Source organism: Theobroma cacao, chromosome 5 (genome assembly GCF_000208745.1).
Source record: "Theobroma cacao cultivar B97-61/B2 chromosome 5, Criollo_cocoa_genome_V2, whole genome shotgun sequence".
In the NCBI taxonomy this organism is placed as follows: Eukaryota; Viridiplantae; Streptophyta; class Magnoliopsida; order Malvales; family Malvaceae; genus Theobroma; species Theobroma cacao.
The window spans coordinates 6,180,845-6,193,270 of record NC_030854.1 but is presented as its reverse complement, the minus strand read 5'-3'; the positions used below and the strand labels follow the sequence as shown (position 1 = coordinate 6,193,270).

Below are 12,426 nucleotides of genomic sequence, written 5' to 3'. Positions count from 1 at the left end.
CCATACTTCAATGAGTACTCAGCGGATTGATTTCATTAGTGCAAAATGCCATCAATCATTGAGCTTCATTGTATTCTTGAAGTTCATCACCTGTAACCATTTTGCATAATAAAGGCGAATAAAACGTTAAAAACAGTGACATTGTTACATGTTTTGAAGTCATTTTAGTGTTTTTTAGTTCGGTGTTCTAATATACCTAATTGTCCTAATAAATGGCGTATGTACTTGAGCTTGGGTAGCTAGCTGAAGCCTATTCATTACCCAACCCTATCGTTTGCCTAAGCAATAAATAAACAAACCCCGCGTTTTCTTCATTTGGTTCACGTATGGGAATCAATGGCACCTGCCTGCACTATATATTTTACAGCTCCGCAGCAACATATACCAATACAAATCTACCAATCAGAGTGCTTTGCGTTATATATACATATCAGGATGAATAGATGATTCAAAATAATTAATAACCTCACGCCATTAGATCATGCTTAGTTATGATAAAGATTTTAGGTTGGATTAAAAAAACTCATATGAAACTAGTTGTTTCCTCCTCCATACTGTATATGGCTCAATGGAGACTTTTTCCACTTTTTTTTTCTTTTTTAATCTGAATTTATAGTTCTCCTCTAACCATATTCTGTAAGACTTTCAGTTAGCCAAGTGTAAGTCCATCTCTTTGTTTACCTGAAAAAATATTGAACCCACTGCAACAAATTAAGTAGCAGATCATAAAGAGGAATGTAGTTGAGGCATAAGGAAGAAAATTGAATTTCCCTTTCTACTTAAATGATATTTATTATTTATAAGAGAATCATTTAATCCATCACTGTTGAAATATAAATTTTCGCCAACCACATGAAAATGATTTAATTCTATCGTAAAGTTTCAAAATTTTATGGGCAGTACATGGAATAATAATCCTAAATTTAAGAAAAGGTTGTAAGTTTGTACGTATAAATATATGCCCGCGCTTGAAACAAATATAATAAAAGAAAAATTAAAAAAGAGAGCCACCGGCCTATGAAGTCAAATTGTAATTATTTTTAATGCCAATAAATTTTTTTGTCCGTGCATTGTTTACGTGTTACTTTGTTAATTGATAGTTTTTTGGAGCTAAAAAAAATTGCAGCCACCATAGGGAACTTGAAATGACAGTACAATAAATGAAGTTCGGTTGATTGGTTAAGACAGATTAACCATATCTCGAATTAATTTCTACCAAAATAAAAACGCTCAAGGGGGATAAGAAAAGGTCCATACAACAACTACTCCATCCATCCTATAGGTATATAACCATGTCTTTTAACTTTTTTGCTTAATAAAAAGAAAAATCTAATGTTGTATAGTATTAATTAACAATGGTACATACCGTCCAATATTCTCATTCATAAGAATGTCATACACTGAATGCACTAATATATAATTAAATTAAGAATAATAAATTACAAGGTAATTTAATTTGTTAATTTACTAGCTTTAATTAATTTGTATGGAATATCAGGCATAACACGGTGTCATAAATTAAATAACATTGAGAACAATTTACTTAAACTATTCCATGTAATTTCTTTTAATGACATTATATAAGAGTAAAAATTATTTATGGATATCAAATAAATCTCAACATATATAGCAAAATTAATTACTATTATTACAAACAATAAAAGAAATCAATAAATTCTCATGTAACTAGAGAAAATCTAATATAAAAATGAACAAAGTAGATTTAAAGACTTTTTGAGAATTTGAAACTATAGCCCATTCGTCTAACTAAGGTAGCGTTTGGTATGAAGGAAATATAAGTACATTCCCTGCAATGTATTCAATTAAATTACATTGTAGTATTTGTTTTGCAACAGATCACTGCAATGTAAGATTGCAATGCAATAACATTACAACTAAGAGATGTAATGTGATTGCAGTTCAAAACCAATGCAATCATATTATATTGCACTCTGTAATGTTATTAAAGATATTTTTACCTTTCAATTTTATTACTTTGTTAAAAATATTTTGTAATTTTATAATTAAAATAAAAAATATTAAAATAAAATATATAATATAAGAATTAAAAATTAAAATAAAATAAAATAAAAGAAATTAAAATTTACATAATATAGGTAAAAGAAATTAAAATAAAATATATAATATTATAATAAAAAATGAAAATAAAATATATGATATTAAAAATATATTTAAGAGATGATATTATATAAAAATTAACAATAAAAAATATAAGTATATTAAACTTGTATTTTAATAAATAGGGATAATTTTGAAAATTAATATTACATTTCCAATAAAGTACTTGTAAACCAAACGCTGCAATATTATTTTCCTTGCATTTTTGTTTGTATACCAACACCGTAATGTTATTTTTCCTACAATCACATTACTTGCAATCACATTACCTATAATCACATTATATTGTAAAATATCAAACGTCACCTAACATTCTTTTTATCATCAAATTCACTTAAATAGAAAAGAAAATGGTAAGAATGTTATGGAAAAAGTTAAAGTTGATAATTAAAAAGAAAAAGCGTGAAGTGCTCAAAACTTTATTTGAAAAGAAAAATCACATCGTAGCATTAATGAGACGGACAAGAGGCAGCAACATTCATTTAATTGCTACTCTCCATGGAATATATATATATATATATCCCCACCTCAAGGCACCCCCGAAACTCAGCACAAGCAGCAGTTTCCCACTCACACCGCCCTCATTATTATTATTTGCTGCTATTGCTCTGCTACCATTACTACATGTCTAGCCAAAGTCTCAACTCACAAACGCTCTATCCCAAGGGCCGAGCGGTTGGCGGCACCGAGCACAGCTGGTGCCGTGCGGTGCTCGGTGGCACTGGCATAGCCGTCTTGGCCGTACTTACATCCAAACACCCGGATGTTTCACGTCTCCGAAATGCTCTTCACAAGCTACAAAATTCCCATCCAATTCTTAGGTCTAGGCTCCATTACGATCCTAGTGCAAGTACTTTCTCCTTTGTTACGTCTCCTTCTCCTTTCGTTCAAGTCAAGTCCATTAACCATTTTACAACTTGTAGCATCCTTGAAAATCTTTATAACCAAGAAAACCAAAACATCTCACCCCTGCAATTGATTCTTGAACATGAACTTAACCAAAATGCTTGGACTAATACTTGTCATCATCCTAATAACCCTTCGTTTTGCACCAAAAATGACGTGTTCTTTGCTAGTATTTACGCTTTGCCTGGTGCAAGGTGGGTGTTGGTGCTCCGCCTACATGCCTCCGCATGTGACAGGACCACGGCAGTGTCGTTGCTGCGAGAACTGTTGACGTTAATGGGTACTGAAGAAGAGGAGACAGGGTCACAGGGTCAGAAGGAAATGATGAACAAAGGAGAGGTAAGTTTGGCGATTGAAGACCTTATTCCCAAGGGGAAGGCTAAGAAGACTCTTTGGGCACGCGGAGTGGACATGCTAAGCTACTCTGTTAATTCTTTAAGGCTGACAAATTTGAAGTTCAAAGATGCAAAATCTCCCAGATCCAGTCAAGTGGTGAGGTTGCTGATCAGCCCTGATGACACTGAGAGGATCTTGGCTGTAAGTAATTATTTGAAGCATGCAAATTAAGTTTTGGAAATTGTACTTTTGCCTTGTAAGAGACCTAATTATTCGAATTTTCAGGGTTGCAAGGCAAGAGGGATTAAGTTGTGTGGGGCATTAGGAGCTGCAGGGCTGATTGCTGCCCACACTTCTAACTGCCGTTCAGATCATCAAAGGAAGAAGTATGGGATTGTAACTCTTACCGATTGCCGCTCAATTCTTGAACCTCCTCTCTCCAATCACCATTTTGGTAAGCTTTATAAAATTTCATTCACTAAAGCCTAATACCTTTAAAACACCATTTGGTTCTTTTAATTTGAAATGAATTTAACTTGTCACATCAAATTTTCATTTGGTCAGTCATATTATTATATGCTAGTAGACCTGGGAATAAGATCTCCATTGTGTACTTCCTCGTTTTTTAATGTTTTTCGTATTTTTTTATTAATTCCAGTCATTAATTATATGCTATAGAGGTTGGCCTGTTATATTTCTGGAGAATGGATCAGATGACATTCATGGCTGACCCTACCAGCACCATCATTTTTCCTTATCTGTTTGATAGAAAACCAATAACGCTGGTTATCAATAGAATATAAACAGAAAGGCAAGGCTGCTATCTTCAGTGGTTCAACTTCTTCATTACAAGAAGAAAAAGACCTAACAACCAACCAAAGTTGCATGTCTTAAATTTCATGCCAATTCAGGAAAGCAATTTTAATTCTTGACGCAGACCTTTTAATTTTGTAGGATTTTACCACTCAGCTATCCTAAACACACATGTCATTAAAGGATTAGAGAAGCTTTGGGAGCTAGCCAAGAAAATGTACACAGCATTTACAAACTATAAGAGCTGCAACAGGCATTTTTCAGACATGGCAGACCTGAATTTCTTGATGGGCAGGGCCATGGAGAGCCCTGGCTTGACCTCATCATCATCCTTGCGCACATCCTTGATATCGGTGTTTGAGGATACCGTGGTTGACGAGTCTAATGACCAGCAAAAACAAGTTGGCCTAGAGGACTACATGGGCTGCGGTTCTGCTCATGGCATCGCCCCGTCCATTGCGATTTTCGACACTATACGTGACGGGCAGCTGGATTGTGTGTGCATTTATCCTTCACCATTGCATTCAAGGGAGCAAATGCAGGAGCTGGTTGATAATATGAAGTGTATTCTTGTGGATGCAGGGAAGAATGCTAATGCGCACGAGAGCTAGAAGCTCGGGTCAGCCGGCCTTTGAGCTACAGCTAGCATAAGGCTTACTATTCCAACTAAATGTTGCTATGGCCTAATCTCTAGGGATTTCTCCCACTTGCTTACTCTACTTAAAGAATTTAGATCAGTTACAATTAACTAATTGTTTCTGAAGACCGGATATGATTAAGTTTATGATTTTAATTAGCCAAAAAACCAAAAAAAAAAGAAGGAAAGAACTCTATTGAAATTTTAAGAAATATCATATATGCTCTATACTAGCAGTTTTATTTTAATTTAAATCACCAACATTTCTGTTATAATTTGCTTTCTGTCACATATGCATTAAGGTTCTTGGATTATATTAGAAAAGTATTTCTCTTCCATTTAAAATGTTTCATCTTTTTTTAGTGTTTGAATAACTTAAAAAGAGGTTAAACTTTCACTTTCTATGCCTATGAAAAAGCCAAAGGTATAACAAAGTTAAAAGCATTTTCACCTTTACTAAACACATCCTAAATTAATTTTTTTTTTGAGTTTCCTCTTTAGTCTTTACCATTGAAGTTCTTGCAATTAAAAAACAAAAATGACATGAATCTGAAGAAACAGAAAGGGCATATTGAAATTAAAGAACATTCAAACCACCTAAATCAAAATTTCAAATTAAGCTACTGCAAATTATTATTAGTCTAATAATTCCCAAAGTTCGTGGTGCTTATCAACTCTGACACCATACTAGAAGACATTAATGGTTTTCGCTTGATGTTTGACCTATCTAGGCTCGCTCGTACTGAGACTGACAAAATATGAAGAATCAGTTTCTTTTTATTAATGTTCTTTTTCTTCATTGGTTGATGGCAACAGTCCGAACCACCTAGGCTCGTTTACTTGGACACAGAAATTATGAATAATCACTGTTGATTTGCTTCTTTTACTTGCTTTGCTTCGGCGAAGCAAGTTATTACAAAATAGTTGGGAAGGAGTTTTCTTTCGGATCTTTTTAACAATTGCCTCTCCAAGATTCCTTATTTAGTTATTTTAGAAAAAATAAATATTATAAAAAATTAGGATTTACAATCGAATGTCTTAAGATGATTCTTTAGAATTTTACGTATAAAGTAATATTTTCTTTTAATGCATTGAAAGTTATCATTTTAACTGTTAACGATTATATTTAATACATAATATTACTATTATTGAAGCTTGATTTGGTTAACTTATTATTATTGTTTTCAAGTGTTGTTTTATAAAATGAGAAAAAACAATTATGTCACATAAAAAGCATTAAAAGTATCTTAAAACATCTAGAGTTATTTTCACTTTTAAAAAGTTTTAAAGAGTTTGGTTTAATGGATCAAATATAAAATAATTAAGAGATCTTTTTTTACTTTTTTTTTTGAAATATACATGCTTTACCTTTTCTCTCTTTCTTAAGAGAACACGTGACACATTGTTAAGTGTCATTGAGCTCAAAGCCGACCATTGGGTAAGGCCACCCAAGCAAGGGCTTTAAGTCTCAAATTTAGAAAAACTACATATTTTTATAATAATAATAATAATATAATTAATTATATTAAAAATATATAAAAATAAGATAATTAATAAAATATGTACCTATTCTCTCATGTCTAATAAATATTTATTTTCTCTCACTTCCACATCCTTATTAAGTTTGAACTAATTATCTCATTTCTTATTAAAAATATATAAAAGACTAAAAGTCAAAAATATTTAATAAAATAAAATATTCTCTCACTTCTCTAATTATGTGCCTAATAAATCTCAATTTGTTATCACTTTTCAATTCCAAAAATGCTATTAATTCTCAAGTATTTCTCTTATTTCTAATCAACTAATAGTAATATGTATTTAATAATCTTCAACTATTATTTTTTCTCACCTATGTCTTTTATTTTCAATCAACTAACGGTAAGATATATTTAATAATTTTCAATAGCTATTTTATTTTCTATATATAAAATTATTTTTTAATTTATAATATACACACTCTTAAATTCTTCTTTCCTCATTTGCTCTTTCGTTCTTTAACTTTAATTTTCCTCCGAAGAATGTGCAAGAAATCCGTTATGTTATTATCTTTAAAAAACTACAAACCTCATTTGCGATTCAACAATTAAGTACTATTATTCTAATATTTGCAGACTTTTTTGCTTTAATTTAGAGTTTATATTATATTATTATATTATCTTTATTTTATGTGATAGTTAATTTATTTGAATTGAAAATTTTAATTGTTGATTTTATATTAGCCATTTAAAAAATATAAAATAATTATAATTGTTAAATATTTTTTATACTTCCTAATAAATATTTGAATATGTCAAATTGAAAATATGAATTTGGTTATTCAAAGCGTAATATTTTTTTCTTAATTTCAATAAAAAATGCTTCATTTGAATATTTTGCTTTAAATCTTTGAAGTCATTGAGTGGTCCTTGATTGAGAGCTCCTTTACCCAAAACTTTTGTGCATTACCCAATTTGTGCTCTTCTCGTGACAAACATTTTCTTCCATAAAAAACGTGTGCTCCCTAAAAGTTAATCTTCCCATTTATCAAATAAGCACTTTTTAGCAACTACTCCTAAGAAAGCTTTCTTACTAAATATAAACATAGGAGTTTGGTAATTCGGGAAGGAGATAATTAGAAATTGATCAGCTTACTTTTTCAAAATAGTCTCTAAGCTCTTTCTAAATGCTCTCTCTACTTAACTATTTCTATCATATTCTTTGTCGTGCTCCACCGTCTCCTTCACCTATTCTTGATTTGTATTCGTCACCCCTACCACAAATTAAGTGCCTAACTTTTAAAGGACTGCTCCAATCTTCCCCTTTGCTACCTCTAGTGCATCTTGCTTTACTTTTTTGCTACAAGCATTTGGCTTTACTTGTTGGAACACCTCCTTTTTCCTTACTAGAAGAACCCTCTACAATTATAAAGGAAAACAGTTAACAAAACCCTAACCTTCTCTTGAATTTGGTCAAAATAATACATTAAATGCAACTTTTTTCTTGAAGTTATGTTTTATCAATGTTAACTATGTATAAGCACACGTTAACCAAACTTTATTATAAATAGTACTTTAACTAATATTAAAGAGTAACCTATAAGTATTTGCTAGCAAAATCTTCAATAAAGAAAGGTTCATAAATTTATTATTTATTACTTTCATGTTAATGAGAATATATATTTTTATTTAATCTAGATGCTATCATTTAAATCTAATAAAAAATCTTTTATATATCAATGTGACATTGGACGCTAACTAATATCTTAACTAGTTTTCTTCAGCACTTAGAATGTTTCCCTTTCAGTTAACGCTTCTATCGATTAAATATTTATTGGAATGGTTTAATTCATTGTATTATACAAAAAAAAAAAAGAGAATAAGGTGGGGAAGGTGTTCATATGTTATTGGCATAAGATAGAATTAAAATAGATTAATAGATAAGCTTTGAAAGTTTGAAGTTTGATTAGTAACATTTCACTACAAAAAAAAGGATTTTATCGATGAAAATGATTCAGTCGGTAAAATTTCGTCAGAAACTACTAACAGATTACAAATTGATTTTAGACCAAATGTATTATGGGAAACTCCGACAAAATACCCACATATTACCTATGGAATTTATCAACGGAAAGCATTTTGTTTGAAAGTAGTTGGTAATTTGATGGCTCATATTGAATCGAGGAAGGCACAAAGATTGCCAATCAGTCCTGTTCACCAATATTGATAACAACTGGCAAAATTTAGTGATCAAATTCTTGACTGGAATATCTGTCTATAATGTATTTACAATAACAACAGAGTTTCTGACGAAACTATAATTGATAACATTGTTTTAGAAATTTGTAGATTTACCAACTAAATTGTCGATGGGATTTTCATTGATAATATCTTCTAAGGTTTTTAATTATTGACAGAGTATTTCATCAGTAAATTTAATATATTGGGAGTCCTATTGAGCTCCCCTTTAGAAGCTTTATCAGGCACCCCTACAAAAGCCCTAGTCATATCTCTCTCCCCACTCACCCTTCAGCATCACTTTCACCTTAAACTGATCCTCCAACCTTCTCACCACCAAATCGACCTACACAGGCATTAATTGAGCCTTCTTGTCATCGATCTAGCCTCACCTATTGCTTAAGAGTCAACCAAGTCTAGTTCTTTTTTTTTCCTTTAACATTTTTTTCTTTTTTTTTTATTTCCTTCATGATGCTTGAGAATCACTATATACATGTTTGGCATGATCAATTTTATCATAGAATGGAAAAGGTTACTTTTGGAACAAAAGCTAATTCTTCAACTAGAAAATAAAAAGAAAAGGAAAAAAGGAAAAAGGTATGCTCGTTAGCAGGGAGCATGCGAACCTAAGTTGTTGAAAGCATCTTAAAGCTCTTTTTTGGTGTCAAACCCTTTGAATTTATATTTCAACTACTCTTCACTAAATGGCGCTAGTAATTCTTTCTTGGCATGAGTCTTTGGGCACTTTTTATAGACAAATTTAGGCATATCCTTGACAATATACATGTCTTTTTTTTTTGGAATATGAAATTGTTAAAGTGATGGAAGTAATTACAAGGCAAGTGAGGAATGATTATTTTCTTATACTTTGATAGTGTAGGTTTCGCCTAGTCTTAGGGTCTAAATAAATCCTTAAACCCATATTTATTGATAAGTTGCTTCAAAATATTATATTGTTGAGTATATGTATGTGTTTGCATATATGCATGTATGTTTTAGTTACAAATAATAAATATGTATGTTTCAAAAGGTATATTGCATTTCAGGTAAAGTAAAAATTTACCATCTATCTTTAACTTATAATGCAAGTTATCATAAAAGATATCTCAATATCTACTGAAATCAATTAGACATTTTTAGGCAATATTGTAACTTAAGGCGTGACATGGTTAGAAAATAATAGTTGTTTATCCCATCACTATATATCTTTTCTACTCATAATATATCCCATCTATAATGAGAGCAATTATGAAACATATCTACTGTCTTATGCCTTTGATTGATGATGTTTTTGTTTGGTGAATTTATGTTGTTGCATTTGTTATTAATTTATGGGAAGTATGTTAGGTGTAAGCTAAAGTCATTTTTATGAATTAGGTATTCGTGTAACGTGATCAAACCAAGTTGTTAATGAGTGGTTCATTTTATATTGGGGTGGACCATCATCTTGTTTATCCCCACTACTGCTAGCCTGTTACTTATGATTGTAGATTTGGTTTGGCAAGTCCACATTCACATATTTTTATATTTACTTAATATGATTGTTATTTTTAAGTAATAGGCATATCATTTCAAAAGTTTGGGTTTAGGGAGTTTAGTAAAATTCGTCACTTTATAATCGGTGGACCTGACCAACTAATCTTAAATTGAATTAATTTAAGTAAGTAGGTTAGGTCCATAGAACATGCAAGCTGTTGGTATTGAAATCTTTGAATAGAAACCAAACAAAAACTACATTATGAATGCTTTTGCAAAAGGTTGGTTTCCATTTTCATTTTAATTACTTTTTGTAAAAGCTTTATCATCACATATGATATTAATTCAATGAGTTATTTGTGGATGATTGACATTCGTAATCTTTGCCTCAGAAACAAAAATCACTTATTAATAGATAATATCATTGATCATAAGTTTATAAGTGTATTTGTTTATCATTATCCATTATCCAATATTCTAAACTGCACTTATGATGCTTTCATTTTAATTGCATTTGTAGAATCTACCAGAGCAGTCGGTAATAAAATCTTAAAATGAAAATAAATAAAGACTATAGAACAAATCATAGGCTTAGATGATGCACGACCTATGACTTGTTCTGTACTATTTGTCTATTTCCTATTTAAATGAGTGTTTCTGCAAAATGTTAGTTTCCATCTTTTTGACATCTAACGTATTTATTGGCATGAGTTTTCAATTTCATTCCCTCTATTGTCATAATATTAGTATGTAAAATCATCTTCCTGTAAAGTTGATGGTCTTCCTTGTTGGTTGATTAACATTCTATCTTTAAATTTTTTTCATTAAATATGATTATTTTGTAATCATATTTGATAAAGGAGCCAAAAAGATAAAATATCCAATTAGTCGATCCTCAACCAACTAGGAAGATGATCTTACAGACATATATTATGAACTTGAAGGTCCAATGTCCCACTAATCCTCCTATGTGTGATGCGGTCGATTACCTACGTTGAACCTTCATCAAAGTAGCCGGCTAAGTCCTTTAAAAATAAGAATGCACGACAAAGGGATGATGTAAGTAGCTAGATAAATTTGTATTTTTTTTTCAATTGTATTCTTAATATACTTGTACATTTTTTATTGATTGTAATAAAAATAATACAATTTGTATTCTTGTTTTTATTAATTAAAAAATATATTTTTTACATATTTCTAATATTTAATATTTGTATTTTTTAATTTTGAAAATAATTGAATATTACAGATTACCAATAGAATTATGGGTATAATTACTGATGGAATAAACATTATCACCAACAACATTAGAATATCACCAACGAAAATTATCGATGGTAACCAATCAATACTGACCAATCATGCTGCTAACAGATTAGATAATTTGCCGACCAATAATCCGATGGAAGAACTTAACTAGCATAGTTATCAATATTGTATGATATGATATGATATGATATAAAAATAAGATGTGAATCGATATGTTATATAATATTTAATTAAAATTAAAAATATATAAAAAAATAATGTGGATTGATTTGTTATATCATATTTAATTAAAATTGAAAGTATATCGTTCAATTCGTTTTAGGATCATGTGTATTGCGCAATATGTATACTATAATAAGATACATTTTAACCAGGCTCATATTGGTCTCATTTTACCCAATTATTAAAAATCTATTGTTAATTTATTTTCTTTTGGGTTGAAATGTGAAAAACTACTTATGAGTTTCCATCAACCTTTAAGGTTTAGACTTAAAAAAATACTAAAAAAAATAAAAAATTAGGTTCATCTTTTTGTCTTCCATAGGTCCAAAGTCAATTTGGCTACTCTTACATATGTTTCTTTTTTCTTTTTGTTGAATACTCATTGTTTGATGGGTTGTCATTGCCAACTTTCCTATACCCTCTAAAGCTCTTTAAAGGTGAGTATTTTAAATTTTTATTCTAAAAGTAATGTATATAGTATTATTTTATTATACATGTAATGTAATTCTTATATAAATACATTATACATGTATGTATAAAAGTATATATGTATATATAACTATACACATACATATATAAATTCTCTCTTTCTTAGATTTATTTGTGATATTTAATTATTAATTATTCATTTTCTTACTTTCAGTTATAGATTATTAAATATTAATGCAGTTATAATTCTTCATTTTGTATGGTAAAATTATTGCTAGAATCCATCAATTTCATACAAAAATTGGTTAGAACAAGGAACCTTTTTAATCATAGCCATCTACCCATATGCTTGTGAAGTTTAAAGCACTTAGTTTTTATTATCTAATTTGTTGAATTATTATAAGGGAATGCTTCCTAAAAAAAAAAGGTCAAGTTAAGCAAAGGTTAATATTCCAACATGGGAGCGTTGCTCTCATATTGATG

General features: G+C 30.1%; 1 protein-coding gene across 1 annotated transcript; it reads left to right on the top strand.

The window, feature by feature from the left end:
* LOC18598267 lies at positions 2,687–5,101 on the top strand. The gene is made up of 3 exons (XM_018122456.1): positions 2,687–3,582; positions 3,667–3,835; positions 4,336–5,101. Exons 1-3 carry the CDS (start codon positions 2,764–2,766, stop codon positions 4,803–4,805), a joined length of 1,458 nt encoding a protein of 485 aa, XP_017977945.1. The 5' UTR covers positions 2,687–2,763; the 3' UTR covers positions 4,806–5,101.

Bases quoted from the DNA above. Each gene is read 5' to 3' on its own strand.
- LOC18598267 (XM_018122456.1), top strand. From the start codon at position 2,764: ATGTCTAGCCAAAGTCTCAACTCACAAACGCTCTATCCCAAGGGCCGA. The intron at 3,583-3,666 runs GTAAGTAATTAT...TCGAATTTTCAG, and splicing joins ACACTGAGAGGATCTTGGCT to GGTTGCAAGGCAAGAGGGAT. The intron at 3,836-4,335 runs GTAAGCTTTATA...TTAATTTTGTAG, and splicing joins TCTCTCCAATCACCATTTTG to GATTTTACCACTCAGCTATC.